Source organism: Micromys minutus (assembly GCF_963924665.1).
Source record: "Micromys minutus genome assembly, chromosome: 16".
Lineage (NCBI taxonomy): Eukaryota > Metazoa > Chordata > Mammalia > Rodentia > Muridae > Micromys > Micromys minutus.
Genome location: NC_137985.1, coordinates 45,499,698 through 45,517,853, shown reverse-complemented (window position 1 = coordinate 45,517,853; position 18,156 = coordinate 45,499,698). Strand labels below are relative to the sequence as shown.

The 18,156-nt window shown below is 42.9% G+C and overlaps 1 protein-coding gene across 5 annotated transcripts in view; it reads left to right on the top strand.

Annotated features, from left to right (window-relative positions):
• The first annotated feature begins 936 nt into the window (after positions 1–936).
• DMXL2 (Dmx like 2) overlaps positions 937–18,156 on the top strand; it is a 128,999-nt gene continuing 111,779 nt past the window's right edge. For all 5 annotated transcript variants that reach the window (XM_080929995.1, XM_080929994.1, XM_080929993.1 and 2 more), the window contains exon 1: positions 937–1,070. In XM_080929995.1, the coding sequence (XP_080786121.1) occupies positions 984–1,070 (87 nt within the window). In that variant the 5' untranslated portion in view covers positions 937–983. The remainder of the gene's footprint in view (positions 1,071–18,156) is intronic.

The window sequence follows — 18,156 nt, the reverse complement described above, 5'->3', positions numbered from 1 at the left end:
TGTAAACATTGGGCTTGATTGGTCTTCAAATTTTTCCCGTTAACCCTTGTTTCACTTTGCGGTTTATTCTCTACAACCCGAGCTAATAATCGCAATGAATTGACCCGGGGTGGGGGTGGGCAGGGCATCTAATTTCAATTTAGCAGACAGCCTGGAAAAGCAGGCGATTCTGCGACTTCCTGACATCACACCCTGGGGGGAAAACACAGCTAATAGAGGGATCACTGGTCTCTAGGGGTTCAGACGCGAGAGGAAAAAAAAGTGTGAGCAAAACATTTTGCTGTCGGGGGAGTTCAGCTTCCCTTAAAGGCTGTAAGATGCCGGCCGGGTACTTTAAAACAGACAGGACCTTAAGATCATGAGATTGTCCAGTGATGGTAATGTCTTTCCCCTGAGGTCAGCGGTGCTGACCAGGACGCGCTGTCCCTAGAGACGCTTAAACACTTAGCAAAACAGGCGGGTCCCCTTGCACCTCCCCCTGAGGTCTGGGTCCCGGGCTCGCAGGGAACTCTGGCACGCCTGCGCGCGCAATCGGCCCAAGCGGGTCCGCGCGACCGGGCGCGCGCAGTTGTCCTGGAGACGGTGGCGCGCGCGCACGCGCGGTGCAGAGAGCGCGTTCTTTTTCCCTCCGCGCCGCGTCCCCGCGCCGGTCGCGCGCGCTGGCCTCTCCCTGGCGCGCGGCGTGACGGCCCCGCACGCGCCCGCCCGGCTTGCGCGCTCCCCAGCGCCGCCCCCGCCTCGCACGCGCCGCGGTCCTGCGCCCGCACTGTGCGCCGGTGCGGCAGGCCGTGGGAGCATCCGGGCATTTCCGCAGCCGAGCGGCGGTCGGGCTGCGGCGGCCAGAGCCTCTTATGGCCGGGCGGCGGCTGGCAGGCGACAGGCGAGCGGGGCGCTGAGTCCCGAGGGCGCACAGGAAGCGGCTGCGGCCGGGCGCCGGGTTCGTCCTCCTCTGGCGCAGAGCTCGGAGCAGCTGGAATCCCGAGATGCATCTGCATCAGGTCCTCACCGGGGCTGTCAACCCTGGAGACAACTGCTATTCGGTGGGCAGCGTCGGGGACGTCCCCTTCACGGTGAGCAGAGCTTGGGGCCTCCCGGTGGGCCGCGAGCGACGGGCCCACCCACGCCCCCTGGGCTCTGGGCTTGGGCGGGGGCGGGAGGGGGCGAGGATAAGGAATCGCCGCCCTTGTCCACCGGGTGAGTGCGCGGGTGGCAGGCATGGAAGGCTCGGGGCAGCCCCGGGGTCTGCGGTGCCCGGAGGTGGTGGCAGCGGCCGAAGCCCTGGGCGGTTTCCACCTGCTCCTGGCTGGCAGCTAAGGGTCTTGGTCTCACGATACGGAGGCGGTGCTGCTCCCTGGCTCCCGGACCAGCCTGCGGCTTTAAACGCGCCCTCTGTGTCTCCCAAGGTAGAATCTTAACACAAGGGAATAGAAAAATCTGCTTTCTCCCTGAGAGAGTTAGGATGGAAGTCACCTTTTCTTGAGTGGCCTATCTTATCTAGCTCAAGGTTCCGTTTCGGTAATCCTTTTAGGTAATAACTTAATCTTTGCACGGTAGGTTTTTTTTTAGCCTGAAGCAGTGTTACATTTTATGACTTATCTTGGGCTTGTGATAAAGATGTATTTGTAAACATAACGTTTTGGAAACTAGCACTTACCTACAAGACGTAGACAGTTTCTCAGACGGGTTGGATTCATCAGTCCTTTTTTTTTTTGAGAATAGGTTGTTAAAATCAAGCCCTCCTAGAGATTATTATTATTTTTTTTTTGAGATTATTTCTTTAGGGCTTACACAGATTGATGTGAGTTTTTAATATTAAATAAATACATGATCCTTTTTTAGAAGGAATGGTATTAGTGAGACCTCTGTTAAGCACATATTGATAATCATGCTCGATAAAATCGGATATTGCTTAGTGATATGTTTTTTAGACAATGAAAGCCATTTGATTTGATGTCTACAGCAGCATGTTTTTAAAACTACAGAAAGAAAAAATATTACAGCAAAACTGCAGAATCATTATGCAGCACTGCATTCTGGAACACTTTGTTTTTAATGTTTTGTGATTCATTAAAACAAAACAAAACAAAACAAAAAAAAAAAACCCAACAAGGTTGCTTCTTGGCCTTATTAATTTTTAAATGTAGTCAGCTCAGCTTGGTTCTAGTTTTGAAAGAATCCTTTAAAAACAGGGTTGTTCGACATGTTCTGTCACGACCAGTGCTGCTGTGTTTGCTACACATGTGACTTAGAACATCAGTACAGGGCCCTGTGAGATGGCTTGCTGGGCAGAGGGGCTGGCTAACAGACCTAGACCCTGGAATTCGACTCCCTATGGCTCACATGGTGGGAGGAGAGAACAAATTCATGCCAGGTTGCCCTCTGACCTCCATATGCTTACTGTGGCATTCACGCTTGCCCCTCCCCCACAATGAAAATTGTTTAAAAAAAAAAAAACCCAACTCAATAATATTCTAGACTGGAGCTTGGTCTTTAAGTGTATGGAGACTGTTTGGAGAATAGAGGGAAAAAATACTCTTGTGTCTTTTGGTGTGCAGAGGAGGAAGTCCCTTAGGATCACAAGAGCAGGTTTCCTTCAAGAAGTAATCTGGTATGGGTATTTCCCCTGGTGGGGTGATGGTAGTTTCTTGGTACATCTAAAGGTGAAGCATTAGCTGGATGTGGTGACACACACACCTGGGATGCAGTACTTAGGAGGTAGAGAATCTATGAATCTGTGCTTAAAATGAATGAAACACCACCAGCAAACAGTGCTCCTCTTAGTTCCCTGCAGAGCTGGTTCACAGAGCTGAAGCAGATGCCGCCTGGAGAGACCAGTGTAAGAACTGTCAGGGCTTTGCAGGTGTGGCTGGGCCACAAGCCCTCAGTGGCCACAGTTTCCACTTGAATTCATTCTGTCACCAGGTCTGATTGTGTAATGTCTGTCAGATTCTCCCCTTTCAATGTCTGTAGTCACCAGCTCCTTGGAGAACCTTGTGTTAGTGTGAAAGCTTCCAAGTGGGAGTCCTTACACTCATCCCAGCGGATCATTTCTCCTTGCCGCTGCTAGGGTGTTTTTGTTGAGTACTGTTCCATCATGCCCCTCCCCTGGGAATATATAGCTGCTCCTGGTAGCCACATTAAGGAGTCATTGTCAGACAGATGTCCTGCTGTCTTTCACTTTGACTCTGCTGCTCACATTGCCCCCCCCAACCCCCCCCCAGTGACATAGTGATCTTACCGAAGCTTACATTTAAAATTTTATATTTTGTTTTAAATTAAGTGTATGTGTGTGCATTAGTGTTTGGGTCTGTGCAGGTGAGTACAGGTGCTCTTATAGGTGGAAGGGGTCAGGTTCCCTGGAGCTGGAGTTATAAGGGGTTGTGAGCCACCTGGCACGGGTGCTGGTCACACTTGAAGTCCTCAGCCTTTGACCACTGAGCTGTGTCATTATTCATGTTCAGCGGGACAGCCTAGCTTAGTATTTCCTCAGCTACAGCTTGAGCCTTTATTTGGTTTAGAATGTTGGCTATGACTGTTATTTTGACCCTTTGGCAAGTGCAAATACAAATCTGTTTGCACACGTTTCATTTTAATATCTTAATTATGGATGCCATGCTCCAGTTATCTTGCTGTGAACTAGAAAGGATCTGCTGGGCATTATGAAAACATATGTGCTTAAAGATACAGTAGTTATCTGTTCTCAAGCATTCCAGAATCAACCAAGAAATACCTCAGAAACTATATGTAGTAAAGATAAAATTACAGAAAATACTCTTCGTATAGAGCATGCCAGTTGATTTTATAATTTATGTTGGATAAGAAAGTCTTCCGTTCTGGATCAGGTGACTAGAGGACTGTTAGGCATGGCTGGAATGAGTCTTGTGACTGTTCATTTGGTGGGCTTTGTCAGAAGCTTTCTTCATAACAGCCTGCTCTGTCGTGTGTGTGTGTGTGTGTGTGTGTGAACATCTAGGTTTTAGAAATAGTTATTCTGAAGAAATAGATCCTGGGTAGTCCAATGCTCTACCGGCTCTGAGCTTTATTGTGTGTATGTTGCCTTTACATACTCTTTAGATGAGTGAATGCTCTGAGGCTTTTAAAATTAGAGATAGGGTTCTAACTTACTAGTTTTTTAAAAAAATAGTCCTTCTATTAAAATGTTGGTAATACCTGATTATTAATACAGTTTTAAAATTCACCATCTGTCCTTAGTTAGTCCCGTGTGTGTTTTTAGATATATGAGGGCAGTTGATGTTATTTCAGCTTCACAGGAGTTTAACACTTGGATCCAAGTTTACAAAATTATTCATTTTCTTTCTTCAGGAGTTTAGATTGGTAGACGCATGGCGAACACCGTACAGGTAGGCAGATGGACGAGACGATGAGTAATACAAAAGCTGATTATTAGGCCTGTTCTCTGTAGGGATTTATTTTCTTATCAGCCACAGGGCTTCAGTAGGAAGCAAATACCCTTTGAATGTTGAAATACATGATCTACAACATTCTTCATAGCCTTCTGTTGCTGTTTTCTTGAAATGGGGTCTTACTGGCTACCTTAGACTGAATCTGAGCTTGATCTCTTACCTCTGCCTTTGGAGTACTGCAATTACAGACATGTGCCGCCATGTTTGGCCTTCAGTTAAAAGATAATTTTAATTAATATACCACTAAAAGGTTGGTCTGAGTGAAAAACTGTTCCTTTAAGAATTAGCACGTAGGGGCTGGAGAGATTTCTTACCAGTTCAGAGCAGTCTGTTCCTTCAGAAGACCCAGGTTCAGTTCTAGCCCTCACATGGCTGTGTTCTCTCCCTCCTCCTTCTCTCTTTCTGTGTGTGTGTATGTGTGTGTGTGTGTGTGTGTGTGTACATATATATGTATATATACACACATATATATTCTATAACTATAGTCCCAGGGGGCCTGATATCTTCTATCCTCTGCCAGCACAGGCATGCATATGGTTCATAGGCATGTATATGTACACCATTACACATAAAAATAAATTAAAATACAAAAAGGTTAGAAGATAATGTTATTTCTATTGTAGAGTAACATTTTAGTATTAGAATTATGGTAGTTTTAATAGTTTAGTGTTTAGAGAAGTAAGGGCTTTTTTCAAGAAAATAATAATAAATAATAACAGAATAATGATCAACCTGTTTATACGTTTTGCACATTTGTAGAATACATAGGTGGCTAGACTCTGTGGAGATTAAAAAACCCCAAAGGACATAGCCCTCACTCAAGGGAGACAATTAGAGAAATGTAGAACTTAAAAATCCAGAAGCTTAAATATGTTAGCCACAGCTGACCAGGAACTTCTGGTGAGGTCTCAGGAGAAATGAGAGGCTACTTTTGGACAGGGTATCAGAGTTGGATAGAAAAACCGCTACTGAACTAGCTAGTTATTAATAAGTGTATCACCTCATGTATCTGTTGATTACCTGTGCTTAGAGTGGGGGGAAGACAAGTCAAAGATTCAGAAGAGATTTCTTTTCCAAGAGAAACTAGCCCACTTGATTTTGAGTTGATAGGTAGTATTTCAAACATTGTGGGCTTACAATTAGTGTCACTTGGTATGTGGATATGAATTCTAAGTCCCTTCTAAGGCCTTGTGTAGATTGTGGGTTGGTTGGTTTCTTTTTTTTTCTTTCTTTTTTTTTTTTTTTTTGTAGACAGGGTTTCACTATGTAGCTCTTGATATGTAGACAAGGCTGGCCTCTAAATCACAGAGATTCCTTTGCCTCTGCCTCCTTGGTGCTGGAGTTTAAAGAGTTGTATACCCACACTGGGCCCAGTGTAGACTGTCAATTAGCTTTTGTGCTGATGGAGGACAGATTAGTAGTTTTTCCCAGGAACTCTGTTGTGGTTCTGAATGCCGTCCTCCACAATGGGAGTTGAATGTGTAAGTACTTGTATGATCTTGATAAAAGTCACCCAATCATTTTTGTATTTTTCATCTGTAAACAGTAGTTCTTGAATTAGGTGCTCTCTATGCGATTAGTGAGGTTCTTTAGAAAGTTTCTGGGGCCAGAGTTAAGATGGGCCAATACTATAAAATGGTGAAGTTCTGGGTTGTAGTTGATGGTTGCCTTATCTCATGAGACCCCATAGTGTGGGGCGATAAATTTCAGGCTTCATAAAAATCCCATTCAGAGAATTTATGAAGTAGCAGGCTCACAGCTGCCTAGCTTTAAAAAACTTCCTTAAAAAAATACTACATTACTTAAGTGTGTGTGTGTGTGTGTGTGTGTGTGTGTGTGTGTGTGTATGTGTGTATGTGGACATGCATGTGCCATGGCATGCCTGTGGAAGTGTACTGGCTGATTTTGTGTCAACTAGACACAAGCTGGAGTTATCACAGAGAAAGGAGCCTCAGTTGAGGAGGAAATGCCTCCATGAGCTCCAGCTATAAGGCATTTTATCAACTAGTGATCAAGGGGGGAGGGCCCAGCCCATTGTGGGTGGAGCCATCCCTGGGCTGGTAGACCTGGGTTCTATAAGAAAGCAGGCTAAGCAAGCCAGGGAAAGCAAGCCAGTAAGTAACATCCCTCCATGGCCTCTGCATCAGCTCCTGCTTCCTAACCTGCTTAAGTTCCAGTCCTGACTTCCTTTGGTGATGAACAGCATGTGGAAGTGTAAGCTGAATAAACCCTTTCCTCCCCAACTTGCTTCTTGGTCATGATGTTTGTGTAGGAATAGAAATGCTGACTAAGACAAATTGGTACCAGCACAGTGAGGTATTCCTGAGACAACCTGACCATGCTTTGGGGAGGACTGTGGAAGGACTTTGGAACTTTGAGCTAGAAGAGCCCCTGAGATGTTAAGAGCTCTGTGGGATGTTCTGTAGGACCTTGGAGGATAATGTTGAGAACAGTGCAGAAGATGGAGGCCTGGCTTGTGAGATTTCAGAGGGAAGATTAAAAACTCTTATCAGGGCTGTTGCTGTTTTGATTGTGAAGGTTCTGTGGTTTTGGTTAGCTGGGGCTGATGAATCGGCTGTGATTAACAAGATACCAGAACTACTGAAGCAAAACCTTAGCATTACTGGGACTATTGATGCTGGCCAGCTGGAGCTAAGAAATTAGTGGTAATTAAGAAGAGACCAGCATCACTGAGGTGAAATCTTCTGGGAAGTGTTTTCTGAGAGCACAAAGAGAATGTGTTTCAGAGATAGCCAAGGTTGTATCTCTTGCTGTGGCTGGACTTGGTAATGTGTAAGAGTCACCCAGGTGGTACTGTTTTTGAAGGATTGAAGGGGTCATGGAGAGCAGCTGAGTCAGCATTGTGAGAGGCCATGGAAGGCCATTGGTGAAGATGCAGCCTTAGTTGCAATTAATGCCCCAGGACTAAAGGGGTCATGCAGAGGAGTTGAGGCTTGGCACCATGAGGAGAGCCTGTGAGAGGCTATTGGTGAAGCCTAGTTGCAGTGGAGGACAGCAGTGTTTTGGAGATGCCTGTGCCATGGGGTGACCACCAAGAGCAGCAGCAGCAGTGGAGAACAGGCAGCTGGAGCCTAGAAGACAAGGTGTGTGCTACAAAGGGCAGAGCTGAAGTGACCCAAGCCCTTGGAGGAGCCCAGAAAATTGTGAATGGATCACAGACATTGGATGGTTAGAGTTTGATTTTGCTTTTGATTGTGACTGTGCCCTGATATTTTTCCCTCTTGAAGGAAGAAGTGGAGGCTTATAGTTAAGAGACTTTGAATTGAAAAAAGACTTCAATTTTTAAAAGAGACTGGAGATTTTAAAGTGATTGAAATTTTATTATGCAAGATTTTGTGAAGACTATGGGACTCTTTAGGTTATTTAGATCTTGGGGATAAATAAGAAAGTAAAGGTTGAGGCTTAATGGAAATATGTTTGTGTGTCAAGTTGACAAGGGGTCAATTATACTGGCTGGTTTTGTGTCAACTTGACACATGTTAGAGTTATCACAGAGAAAGGAACCTCAGTTGAGGAGGAAATGCCTCCATGAGATCCAGCTGTAAGGCATTTTCTCAACTAGTAATAAAGGAGGGAGGGCCCAGCCCATTGTGGGTGGTGCCATTCCTGGGCTGCTAGACCTGGGTTCTATAAGAAAGCAGGCTGAGCAAGCCAGGGGAAGTAAGCCAGTAAGTAACATCCCTCCATGGCCTCTGCATCAGCTCCTGCTTCCTGACCTGCTTGAGTTCCAGTCCTGACTTCCTTTGGTGATGAACAGCGATATGGAAGTGTAAGCTGAATAAACCCTTTCCTCCCCAACTTGCTTCTTGGTCATGATGTTTGTGCAGGAGTAGAAACCCTGACTGAGACAGCAGGCTAAAGGACAACTTGTAGGAGTTGGTTATCCCGTTCTACCATGTGGTCATCAGACTTGGTGGAATAGGGCCTCTACCTGTTGAACCATTTCATCCCCACTTCCCCTTTTTGCTGTGTTGTTCAGGCTGTTCTTTAACTGGCAATTTTCCTATCTCAGCCTCCCAAATGCTGGGAACAGCCATGTTCTACAAACCATTCTTGGGAAAATTTAGGATAGTGGTTCTCAATATGGATCAGAAACCCTTTAGAGGTTAACCCTCACACAGGGATTGCATATCAGATGTTTTGCATGTCAGATATTCACACTACAACACATAACAGTAGCAAAATTACAGTTATGAAGTAGCAATGAAAACAGTTTTATGGTGGGGGTCAACACAACATGAGAGACTATTTTAAAGGATCTCAGTTTAGGAAGGTTGAGAACCACTGATTTATAATGAATCAGAATCTTGGTATTTGATTATCAGAAGGAGCACAGAATGTTGGTTAACAACCATAGTAAATGAGTCTTGCTTGGCCAGTTGAATTTTTCAGATGATAGAATTCAAAGCATTATTTGCCCATTTAAAAATTTTTTGTTTTATTTGAGTACACTATTTTCCAACACACCAGAAGAGGGCATCTGATCCCATTATAGATGGCTGTGAGCCACCATGTGGTTGCTGTGAATTGAACTTGGGACCTTTGGAAGAGCAGTCAGTGATATTAACCACTGAGCTATCTCTCCAGCCCCCTATTTGCCCATTTTTAATTAAAAGATTATTTTATATGTATGAATGCTTGCCTGCATGTATGTTTATGCACCACATGCATGCTTAGTACCCAAGGAGGTTAGACAATGATGTTGGATCCCTTGGATCTGATGAGTTAGAGATGATTCAATTCATCTTTTACTCATTCATGAGAGCTGCCATGTGGGCACTGGGAATTGAATCTAGGTCTTCTGGACGAGTAGTCAGTGCTTTTAATGGCTGAGCCATCTCTACGGTTCCATGTCTAGTTTTTTTTTTTTTTTTTTTAAGCAAGATTCTAAGGTTTTAGTATAAATTTTAGGGTTTTCAATTTTAGAGTTTGTGGAAGAGTTTTGATCTGGAACTTTTTATACTGTAAATTTATGAGCCTGCTATTAAGGAACAGATACAACTTTTACAGGTTGTATGGCTTTTCTTTTTCTTTTAGAGATAGCTCATTGTAATCCTAGGAGTTGATGCATGTGTACATGTCAGACCAGTTTTCTGTACTTTTGATCCCCTTCTTGTCTGGGTGCTTAGGATTCCCTAATCCTACACACCTACAGTTAACCTTCTCCTGACCGAGAAGTCTGTGCTAGAAAGGGCTTTCTGATAGTCTGACACTCAGATAATATGGTAATTTGGTGAGGTGACTTAAAGGACAAATGATAATATCTTAGATGGGATGGGGGAGGAACAGGAGCAGAAGCTGGAGGAGAAACAGCAGCCACATGCAGCTCCTCCCCTTCCTGCTCCTCCCCTTCCTGCTCCTCCCCTTCCTGCTCCTCCCCTTCCTGCTCCTCCCCTTCCTGCTCCTCCCCTTCCTGCTCCTCCCCTTCCTGCTCCTCCCCTTCCTGTTCCTCCTCTTTCCCCTTTCTTTTTATTCTGCAAATAGATGCATTTTCTTCCCATCCTCTAGATATTGATTCTTCTCCGTATAATAGTAAGTTAAACTAAATCGTGATGTTTCTGTTCTGTGACTTTAGGAAGTCTGAGGTATTTGGTAAGTGGGTGGCACTTGTGCAGGCACAGGCACTGCCCTACTCCCAACAGGATGAAAACAACAAACCCAAACTCAAGGAACCAGCACATGAAGAGTTCGGTTTACTCAGATTACAGACATATGTAGTTTATACAGTAGCCGTAATTCAGGAATGAAATAATTACTGGTTCTGGTTGTACAGAGCTGCGCAGCTACTTGGGGGGGCAATAACTTTAGGGCAACCTAGACTGCACAGGGAATTCAAGGCTAGCCTGGGGAACTTAGTGAGCCTCTGTGAGACTAAAAAAAGTAAAGAGGACAGACACCTGGGCTCACTATCAAAATGAATTGCATTACCATGTAGAGCTTTTTCAAATGATATGCACATACATGTAAAGTGTGTACTTAAGGACATGTTTTAATTAGGAGCTCTGCTAAAACCCTTTGCTTCATAAAACTCCATTTTTATTTGGAAGACCATTTGATAAACCAAAGCTATTCAGATACTTAAAAAAAAAAAATCAAGCTACAATTAGAAATTTGGAAAACTGGACTTGTATAATGAACATCATAGCTTCCCTGTATAAAGACTTTACTTTTGCGATCAATGATGCTATAGAAGTATACAACTCTTGTGGCTGGCCTGGAGTTTGCTTTCTTAGTGACAGCATTACAGATGTGTGCATTCATGTCTGGCTATAAAGTATAATATTTTGATATTGTGTATTAAAATAGGTTAGTATTTAGAAGCTCTTCACAAGCTGATGTAGCAACATAAAATTAGATAGGCAACAGCTATTCAATGTCTAAAAAGATCCATGGATTCCATTGTTAAAGTACACAGAAAAGGCAGTCACCATAGATAACCTTTGGCTTGACTAGCCTCTGGGAATCTGTGTACTGGAATATTCTTACTAGTAAATTTAGTCTGAATGCCCAGGGTACTGAATCTTACTCAACACTCTGTCTAGATTGTTCATTAGAACAATATGGTTTATAATTTATAAACTTGTTTCCCTTCTGGGATGCTAGGATTATTGTGGCTGTTTGTGCATGGGCAAAAGGCTGGTGTAACAGCTCTAGGCTTTTAGTCATAAGTGCATGTTTCTTGGCAAAACACCTCACATATGTTGTGGAGGAAGAAAGGTGCTACATGTACGTCTGAGGAGGGAGAACCTTAGAAGTCTACGTTTTCCAGGTTCTACCTATGTGTTTTCCTACCTGTGACTGGCATTTCTATATTTTAATAAACTGTAACCATAAGTATGCTTCTGTTTCTTAGTTTATCTTTACCCATGTAGGTGGTCATTTCCACAGTGACATGAAAAATTTCCCAATGACTTCAGAATATGGTGATGTATGCCTGTTATTCTAACACTTGGACAAACATGTTGACATATTTTCTTATCTACATCTGACTTTTAAGATAATTCCATTTATCTGCTGGCACGGTAGCACATGCAGCCCTAGCACTGGGGAGGCAGAGGTCAGTCTTGACTACGTAGTGAATCAGCTGGAGTAATATTTAGAGCTAGTGGAGTTGGCTCTATGGGTCAAGGAATTGTTGCCAAGCCCAAACACCTGAGTTTCTTTCCCCAGACCTCCACTGTGAAGACAGACCGACTCCCACAAGTTGCTCTTTAATCTTTATGTAGGCAGTGGCAGACACACATTACATGCAAGTAAGGACATAAAATAAAAAGAAGATACCAAAACCATTAGAAAGGCTATTAAAATATTTCCATCCAGTCTGTGATGTCAGTTAATAATCACAATAGAAATATTTCCATCCAGTCTGTGATGTCAGTTAATAATCACAATAGAAATATTTCCACCCAGAGTCTGTGATGTCAGTTAATAATCACAATAGAAATATTTCCACCCAGAGTCTGTGATGTCAGTTAATAATCACAATAGAAATATTTCCACCCAGAGTCTGTGATGTCAGTTAATAATCACAATAGAAATATTTCTACCCAGAGTCTGTGATGTCAGTCAGATCATCACAATAGAAATATTTCCACCCAGAGTCTGTGATGTCAGTTAATAATCACAATAGAAATATTTCTACCCAGAGTCTGTGATGTCAGTTAATAATCACAATAGAAATATTTCCACCCAGAGTCTGTGATGTCAGTCAGATCATCACAATAGAAATATTTCCATCCAGAGTCTGTGATGTCAGTCAGATCATCACAATAGAAATATTTTCATCCAGAGTCTGTGATGTCAGTCAGATCATCACAATAGAAATATTTCCATCCAGAGTCTGTGATGTCAGTCAGATCATCACAATAGAAATATTTTCATCCAGAGTCTGTGATGTCAGTCAGATCATCACAATAGAATAGAAAGCAGACGGGAACTCAGCTCTCTCTTCATTTCTGTAGTTAGGCATGTGTGGGCTTTGGGGAGTGCTCAGATCACTATTAAGGAAAGGGTTGCCAGGTGGATACAGTACAAATGGAGATGAATGTATAACCATACTTTCATTAGACCTTGGTATCCCAGCTAAGGTCTTTGAGACCAACATCTTTCTGCTTATTCATTGCAGGCTCTCTGCAATGACCCTGATGAAAGGGGTGGGTACGCTGTTGACTAGAAATCTGTACCACCCACTCCTTCAGGGATGCCTACCTTTGTTGCAGTAAATATTAAAAGAAGGCTTAACCTTTTATTGGCCCCTGAGGTCTCGCTGTCACTTGGTCCAAAAGCTGCACTCTCCACATGGTTCCCTTCCCAAGTAGTTCACTCTGCCCGCTCTGTTGCTTCTGTCCCCGGTAGATATGACCGCCCTGGAACGTTCTGTTCCTCCAGTGCTCAGCACAAACATGACTCCAAAGCCCAGTAGCTTTCAAGTAGGTTTATATGTTAAATTCTCAAGCCACAAACTCTCTACCCAATAAGGTTACATCCAATGGACAAAGATACAAACCACCCTTCTATATTAGATAAAAGACCTATAGAACCCATTAAAAATATTCATCTCTATCTATCGCCAATTAAGTTCACCTGGATCTAGAGCTTTCTTCTCCAGCTCCATCTTGATTCTCTTGGAATCTCCTTTCTCTCCTCTTCTGGTTTCCTAGCCCTTTTCCTGCCTTCCTCTCCACTGTCCAATCATATATCACCTTAACACCAACCCACACGCCTTGTTTTGTTCTGTTTGTGCTTTTGAGACAGTCTCACTGTGTAGCCCTGGCTGGCCTTTTCTTGCTCTGTTGTTGAGCCTGTGGCCTGTGTGGTACTCAGTGGTGATTCTGTCTCTGCATCGCTGCATCTCGTTCTCTAGTGCTGGGATTACAAGTGTATGCACCACGCCATCGTTTTTTATTTGTTTTTAAAGATTTATTTATTTTATGTATATGAGCATGCTGTTCTTGACACACCAGAAGAGGGTATAGGATCCCATTATAGATTGTTGTGAGCTATTATGTGGTTGCTGGGAATTGAACTCATGACCTTTGGAAGAGCAGCCAGTGCTCTTAACCGTGGAGCCATCTCTCCAGCTTTTTTTTGAGGTAGGCTTTCTCCATGTCACCCTGACTGACTTGAAACTCAGTGTTTAACCAAGTTGGCCTGAGGCAGTTCTCCCATTTCTGTCTGAGTGCTGGGATTACAGGAATGCACCAAAAAGCCCTAGTCTCTTTAGCTACACAGTTGAGTTTAAGGGACCATGCAAGATTGCATTAGGAACTGTATCATCTCTCTACTTTGCGTCCTTCTGGGCTGTGACCCTGGGGTTTTTATTCCCTGCCACAGTTCATGTTTTCCTTACAGCTCCATTCTGAATATCTTTAGTCTTTCTTTTAGCTTTACTTTTCTTTGCTCAGGATGAGACATGTATAAGTAAGAGCAAAATTAAGGCAAGTATTGTACATGCCTGTAATCCCAGCTGAGGCAGGAGGATCTGCTATTCAAGGGCAGCCTGGTTTATCCAGTGAAACTGTCTAAGAAATAAACTGGAAATTGGGGGATGGCGAGCTGGCATTCGAGAACACTGGCTGCTCTTCCAGAGGACCTGGGCTTAATTCTCAGCATCTATCTGGTGCTCACAACCATCTGTAGTTCTCATTCTAGGGTTCTGATGACCTCTTCTGGCTTCCTCAGCCACCAGGTATTCATGATACATAGACGGACATACATGTAGGCAGGACACATAAAAACAAAACAAGACAAAGAATTTGAGAGAAAAGCTTTTTTGGTCACCTTTTTCTAATAATAGTTCTATATCTGAAAAAAATGTTCATTCCATTTTTTTTTGAAGAAGCCATTTTATTTTATTTTGTTTGAGTTTTTCTTCTTTTAACTAAATGTTTTGGTCACTCACCTTTAAAATGAGCATTACGAGTTGTACTTGTTGACATTTCCACCCATCCACAGGTCGTGCTTTGATCACGTCCCCTTTCCCACTTCCTTTTCCTCTACACTCTGGCCTTTCTCTCTGGCCCTTCTACTCCGAGGTACTTTGTTATTCTGCAGGACAAGTGTTTTGTACTCTAAGCCCAAGAGAACAAATTTGAGCCCAAAAGAACATCGGATTTTTTATATGCTGACCAGTTCCTGGGGCTGCTATTTTGCTCATTTTACTGTGGTTTACTTTAGCATTTTTCATAATTAGGACTTTGAAAAGCTTATTCTTAGCACTGACATACAAAGTAGTTATTTACAATTTCTTTTCTACTGTCCCACCTTTTAGTGAGAGTGCGGACAGGCTGGAGACAGCTGGTTTTGTAGTGCTTAATTAGAACAAGTTAATTAATTATTACATATCTGCTTTTCAAGGTCTCATGTTTCCTTCAGCGATTACTAGCATTAGTAAACATGTTTTCTCTGTCAGAAATATAGGAGTATTCTTAGCTTGGGCTGTGAGGTTTTTTTTTAACACAAGAGTCTTAGTCTGTAGCTCTAGCTGGCCTGGAACTCAGCGTTAGGCCAGGTCAGCAGTCTTTTTGTCTTTCTTCTCACTGCTGAGATTATAGGTTTGTACCTCAGTACTTGGCTTACTTGCTCAACTCAGTATTTAGACATTTGTTATAGCTCCACGTATTTTGTTATTAATATAAATTGGCTAGTGTTTGACCTGTTAAAAATTGTAAGACTAAAAGTATTTTTTAGAAAAAGTTATGAAAGAAAGCATTTCTTTTGAGGGGGAAAGTCCTGGGATGGAACCCAGTTTATGGCAAACATGTTCTCTCTCACTGAGCTGTGCCTCAGAGAAAGGTTTGTTATTACTACTTAATCAAAAAATATTTTCTTTCAAATGGCCAATCCTATCTTTTTCTGCCAGTAGGTTTTTGTCTCTACAGATCTCAAGTTTTTCTGTATTGCTATTTTCAAGTATTCTGTTTCTTTTGCATTCTTTTTTCTGAAGTGAAGGGTTTTTTGGGTGCCACACATGACATAATTTGCTCACTGCTTCCCTTATTTTTGACTTAGGATAATTTTTTCTGCATTTATAAATGTGTTTTGCCCAGTTAGCATTCTTGAGTGGACATTTAGCCACTGGAGAGATTCACTTACACATTGGAAGTAAAGTATGTCTGTAGGAGTGTGGAAAGAACTTTTAGGACTTGGAGACACGGTCCCATTTTATAGCTGTGGCTGGCCTGGAATTCTTTTGGCCTATAGACAAGGCTGCTTTTTAACTCAGAGATGAGCCTGCTTTTGCTTCCTGAAACACCTGGTTGCTTTTACTATTTTTAATTGTGTGTGTATGTGGATGTATGAGTGTGTATGTGTGTGTGTACTCATGCACATGTGCACACACATGTGCAGGGGGGATGTGAGTATTTGCATGCGTGAGTGCTTGTGAGTGTAGGTGCTCAAAAGTCCAGAGAAAATGGATTCCCAAGAGCTGGGATTACAGTTAGTTGTGAGCCCCTGTGGATGCTGGAAGATGAACTTGGGGCTTTTGTAGTTATTATGGCTAGAAAAAACAGATGGGTCCTAACTGCTGAGCCTTTTTAACCCCTAGATACTTTTCTTCGGTCTCCTTAATACAAAAGGTATATGCCACATGACAGTAATTTAGATTCTTACTAGTATTTGCAGTAGCAAAAGATAGGAAACAGATAAATTATGGCAAAACTATAAAATGGCATAGTATGCACCTAGTAAAAAGAAGGTTGACCAAGGGTGATACTCACAGACATAGTGATGTGGAAGGGGAGCATTCAGGAGACCTTAACCCCATGTAGAAAGCTACAGGCAGTTAAGGGGTGCTGAGAGGAGGGACGGTTTCCCAGGAGGAGACAGCGGTTGGCTGTGTAGAGCCAAGTGGTCAGCCCTGAAAACATACACAGGAAACATTATATGGACAGAATGGGCTATATTTATATATTTGCAAATATAAACATATACTTGGAAATATATGTGCACATATATACATATGTATACATACAGGACATGTATATAACAATAATTAAGGAAAATAGCTCATTACTTTGAATGAGAGTAAGGAAGGGAACATAGGAGCAGTAAGGGCAGGTAAGGAGAAAATGATGTAATTATAATCTAAAAAAACTTATAAAAGTGAGCTATTTCAGAGATGGAATGAAAAGTTCTTCAAGATATATTAGTTAAATGAAAAGAGGTTTCATGATTGTGTCCAGTAGAATCCTGTTTATGTTGAAGATTGATTTGAGTTACCCTTCTATACAGAATATTTCCTGAAGGGCCTGTTTATAACTAAGTGATTGCTCCTTATTTATGTGGGGAGCCGATCAAGGGTAATGAGGTGTCATACTTTTATGATTTAAATTTATGTGTTTTTTTTCTCTACTTTCTGAGTAATGGGATTTACAAGCATGTGCCACAGATACCCAGCCAATTTTTAAGTCTGAGAATATTCTAAGGCGTTAGGTTTTACTAAAATGAAGAACGGGGTAGGGTGTCTTTTTATTTTTGAGATTATAGCATAATTATATCATTTCCCCTTCCCTTTCCTCCCTCCAAACCCTCCCATATGCCCTTCTCTTGTTCTAATTCATGACCTTTTTTTATTGTTACTGCATGCGGGTAGGTGTTCTGCCCTACAGATCTTCAGAATGCAGAGACACTAGGCTACATTCTATCCTCTTAGCCATGGTGGTGCTGACTGTTGGAATGCTCACACCTGCTTGGGGATGGGGGAATGCAGTCTAAGACGGGGACCCCAGCCTGCGTGAGAAATGATGTAGTCTGGGGCTGAAGCTGGGGTTTCCTAACTCCTGGGTACCCCCAGTTGCTGCTGGGAACTGCAAGAAGTCTGGAATGGAGGGGGCCTTTGGCCTGTAATGAGCCTGGGCAGAGGGGGGGAACTCCAGCTTAAGTATGACAAAGGCTTCCCCCAACTGCGGTTTATGATGAGACAGTTCTTGCTTGTCCAAACTATTTATTCTACTCATAGTGAAGAGTAAATGCATACAACTTACTCAGGGTGGACCAGAGATTAAACACCTTTTGCAGGAAGGAAGGTCTGGGAAGGAATTGGCTAAACCCTCAGGAGCCATCTGGATACCTCATTAGCATGGAGAACTCTGACCTGTGTTGTCAGGATCCTCATGTGGAGTCAGGTGCTCCAGGACAGGAACTGAGTCCGGGGTCGGAAACAGGTGAAATGCCCACCATTCTCAGATATGAGAATTACCGGGGTTTCTGAATCTGCTCAACCTTCCCAGTGTCTGGTAACAAAGTTCCTCTTGCCCTCCACATATATGCATATGTATATGCACATTCCTAAATATAACCTGTTCAGTCTGTATATTAGCTGTATTTCTATGAGATCAGGGCTGGCCACTTGGTATTGGGTAACCAGTTGCGCTCTCCCCACAAAGAACTACAGGCAGCTAAGAAGTAAGACGTGCTGACTGGGAGCAATAGTATTTTCTTCTCATCATTTCTTAGTTGCCTGTAGTTCTTTGCATGGGGCTAAGGACTTATGGGCTCTCCTCTGTGCTCTTTGGCATTTCTGTAGGTGTTGTTTTTGTTCAGCTTATGTTTAGGTAGGTGGTAAGGCTTCACAGATGTAAATCCCTCTTCTGTAAAATTCCTGGGCTGTAGCTTTTGGAGTTGTTTTATAGATGAATCATGCATTCAGGACTGGGAGTAACAACCCTGCATTTTGATTTTTTTTTTTTTTTTTTTGATCTTTGATCGA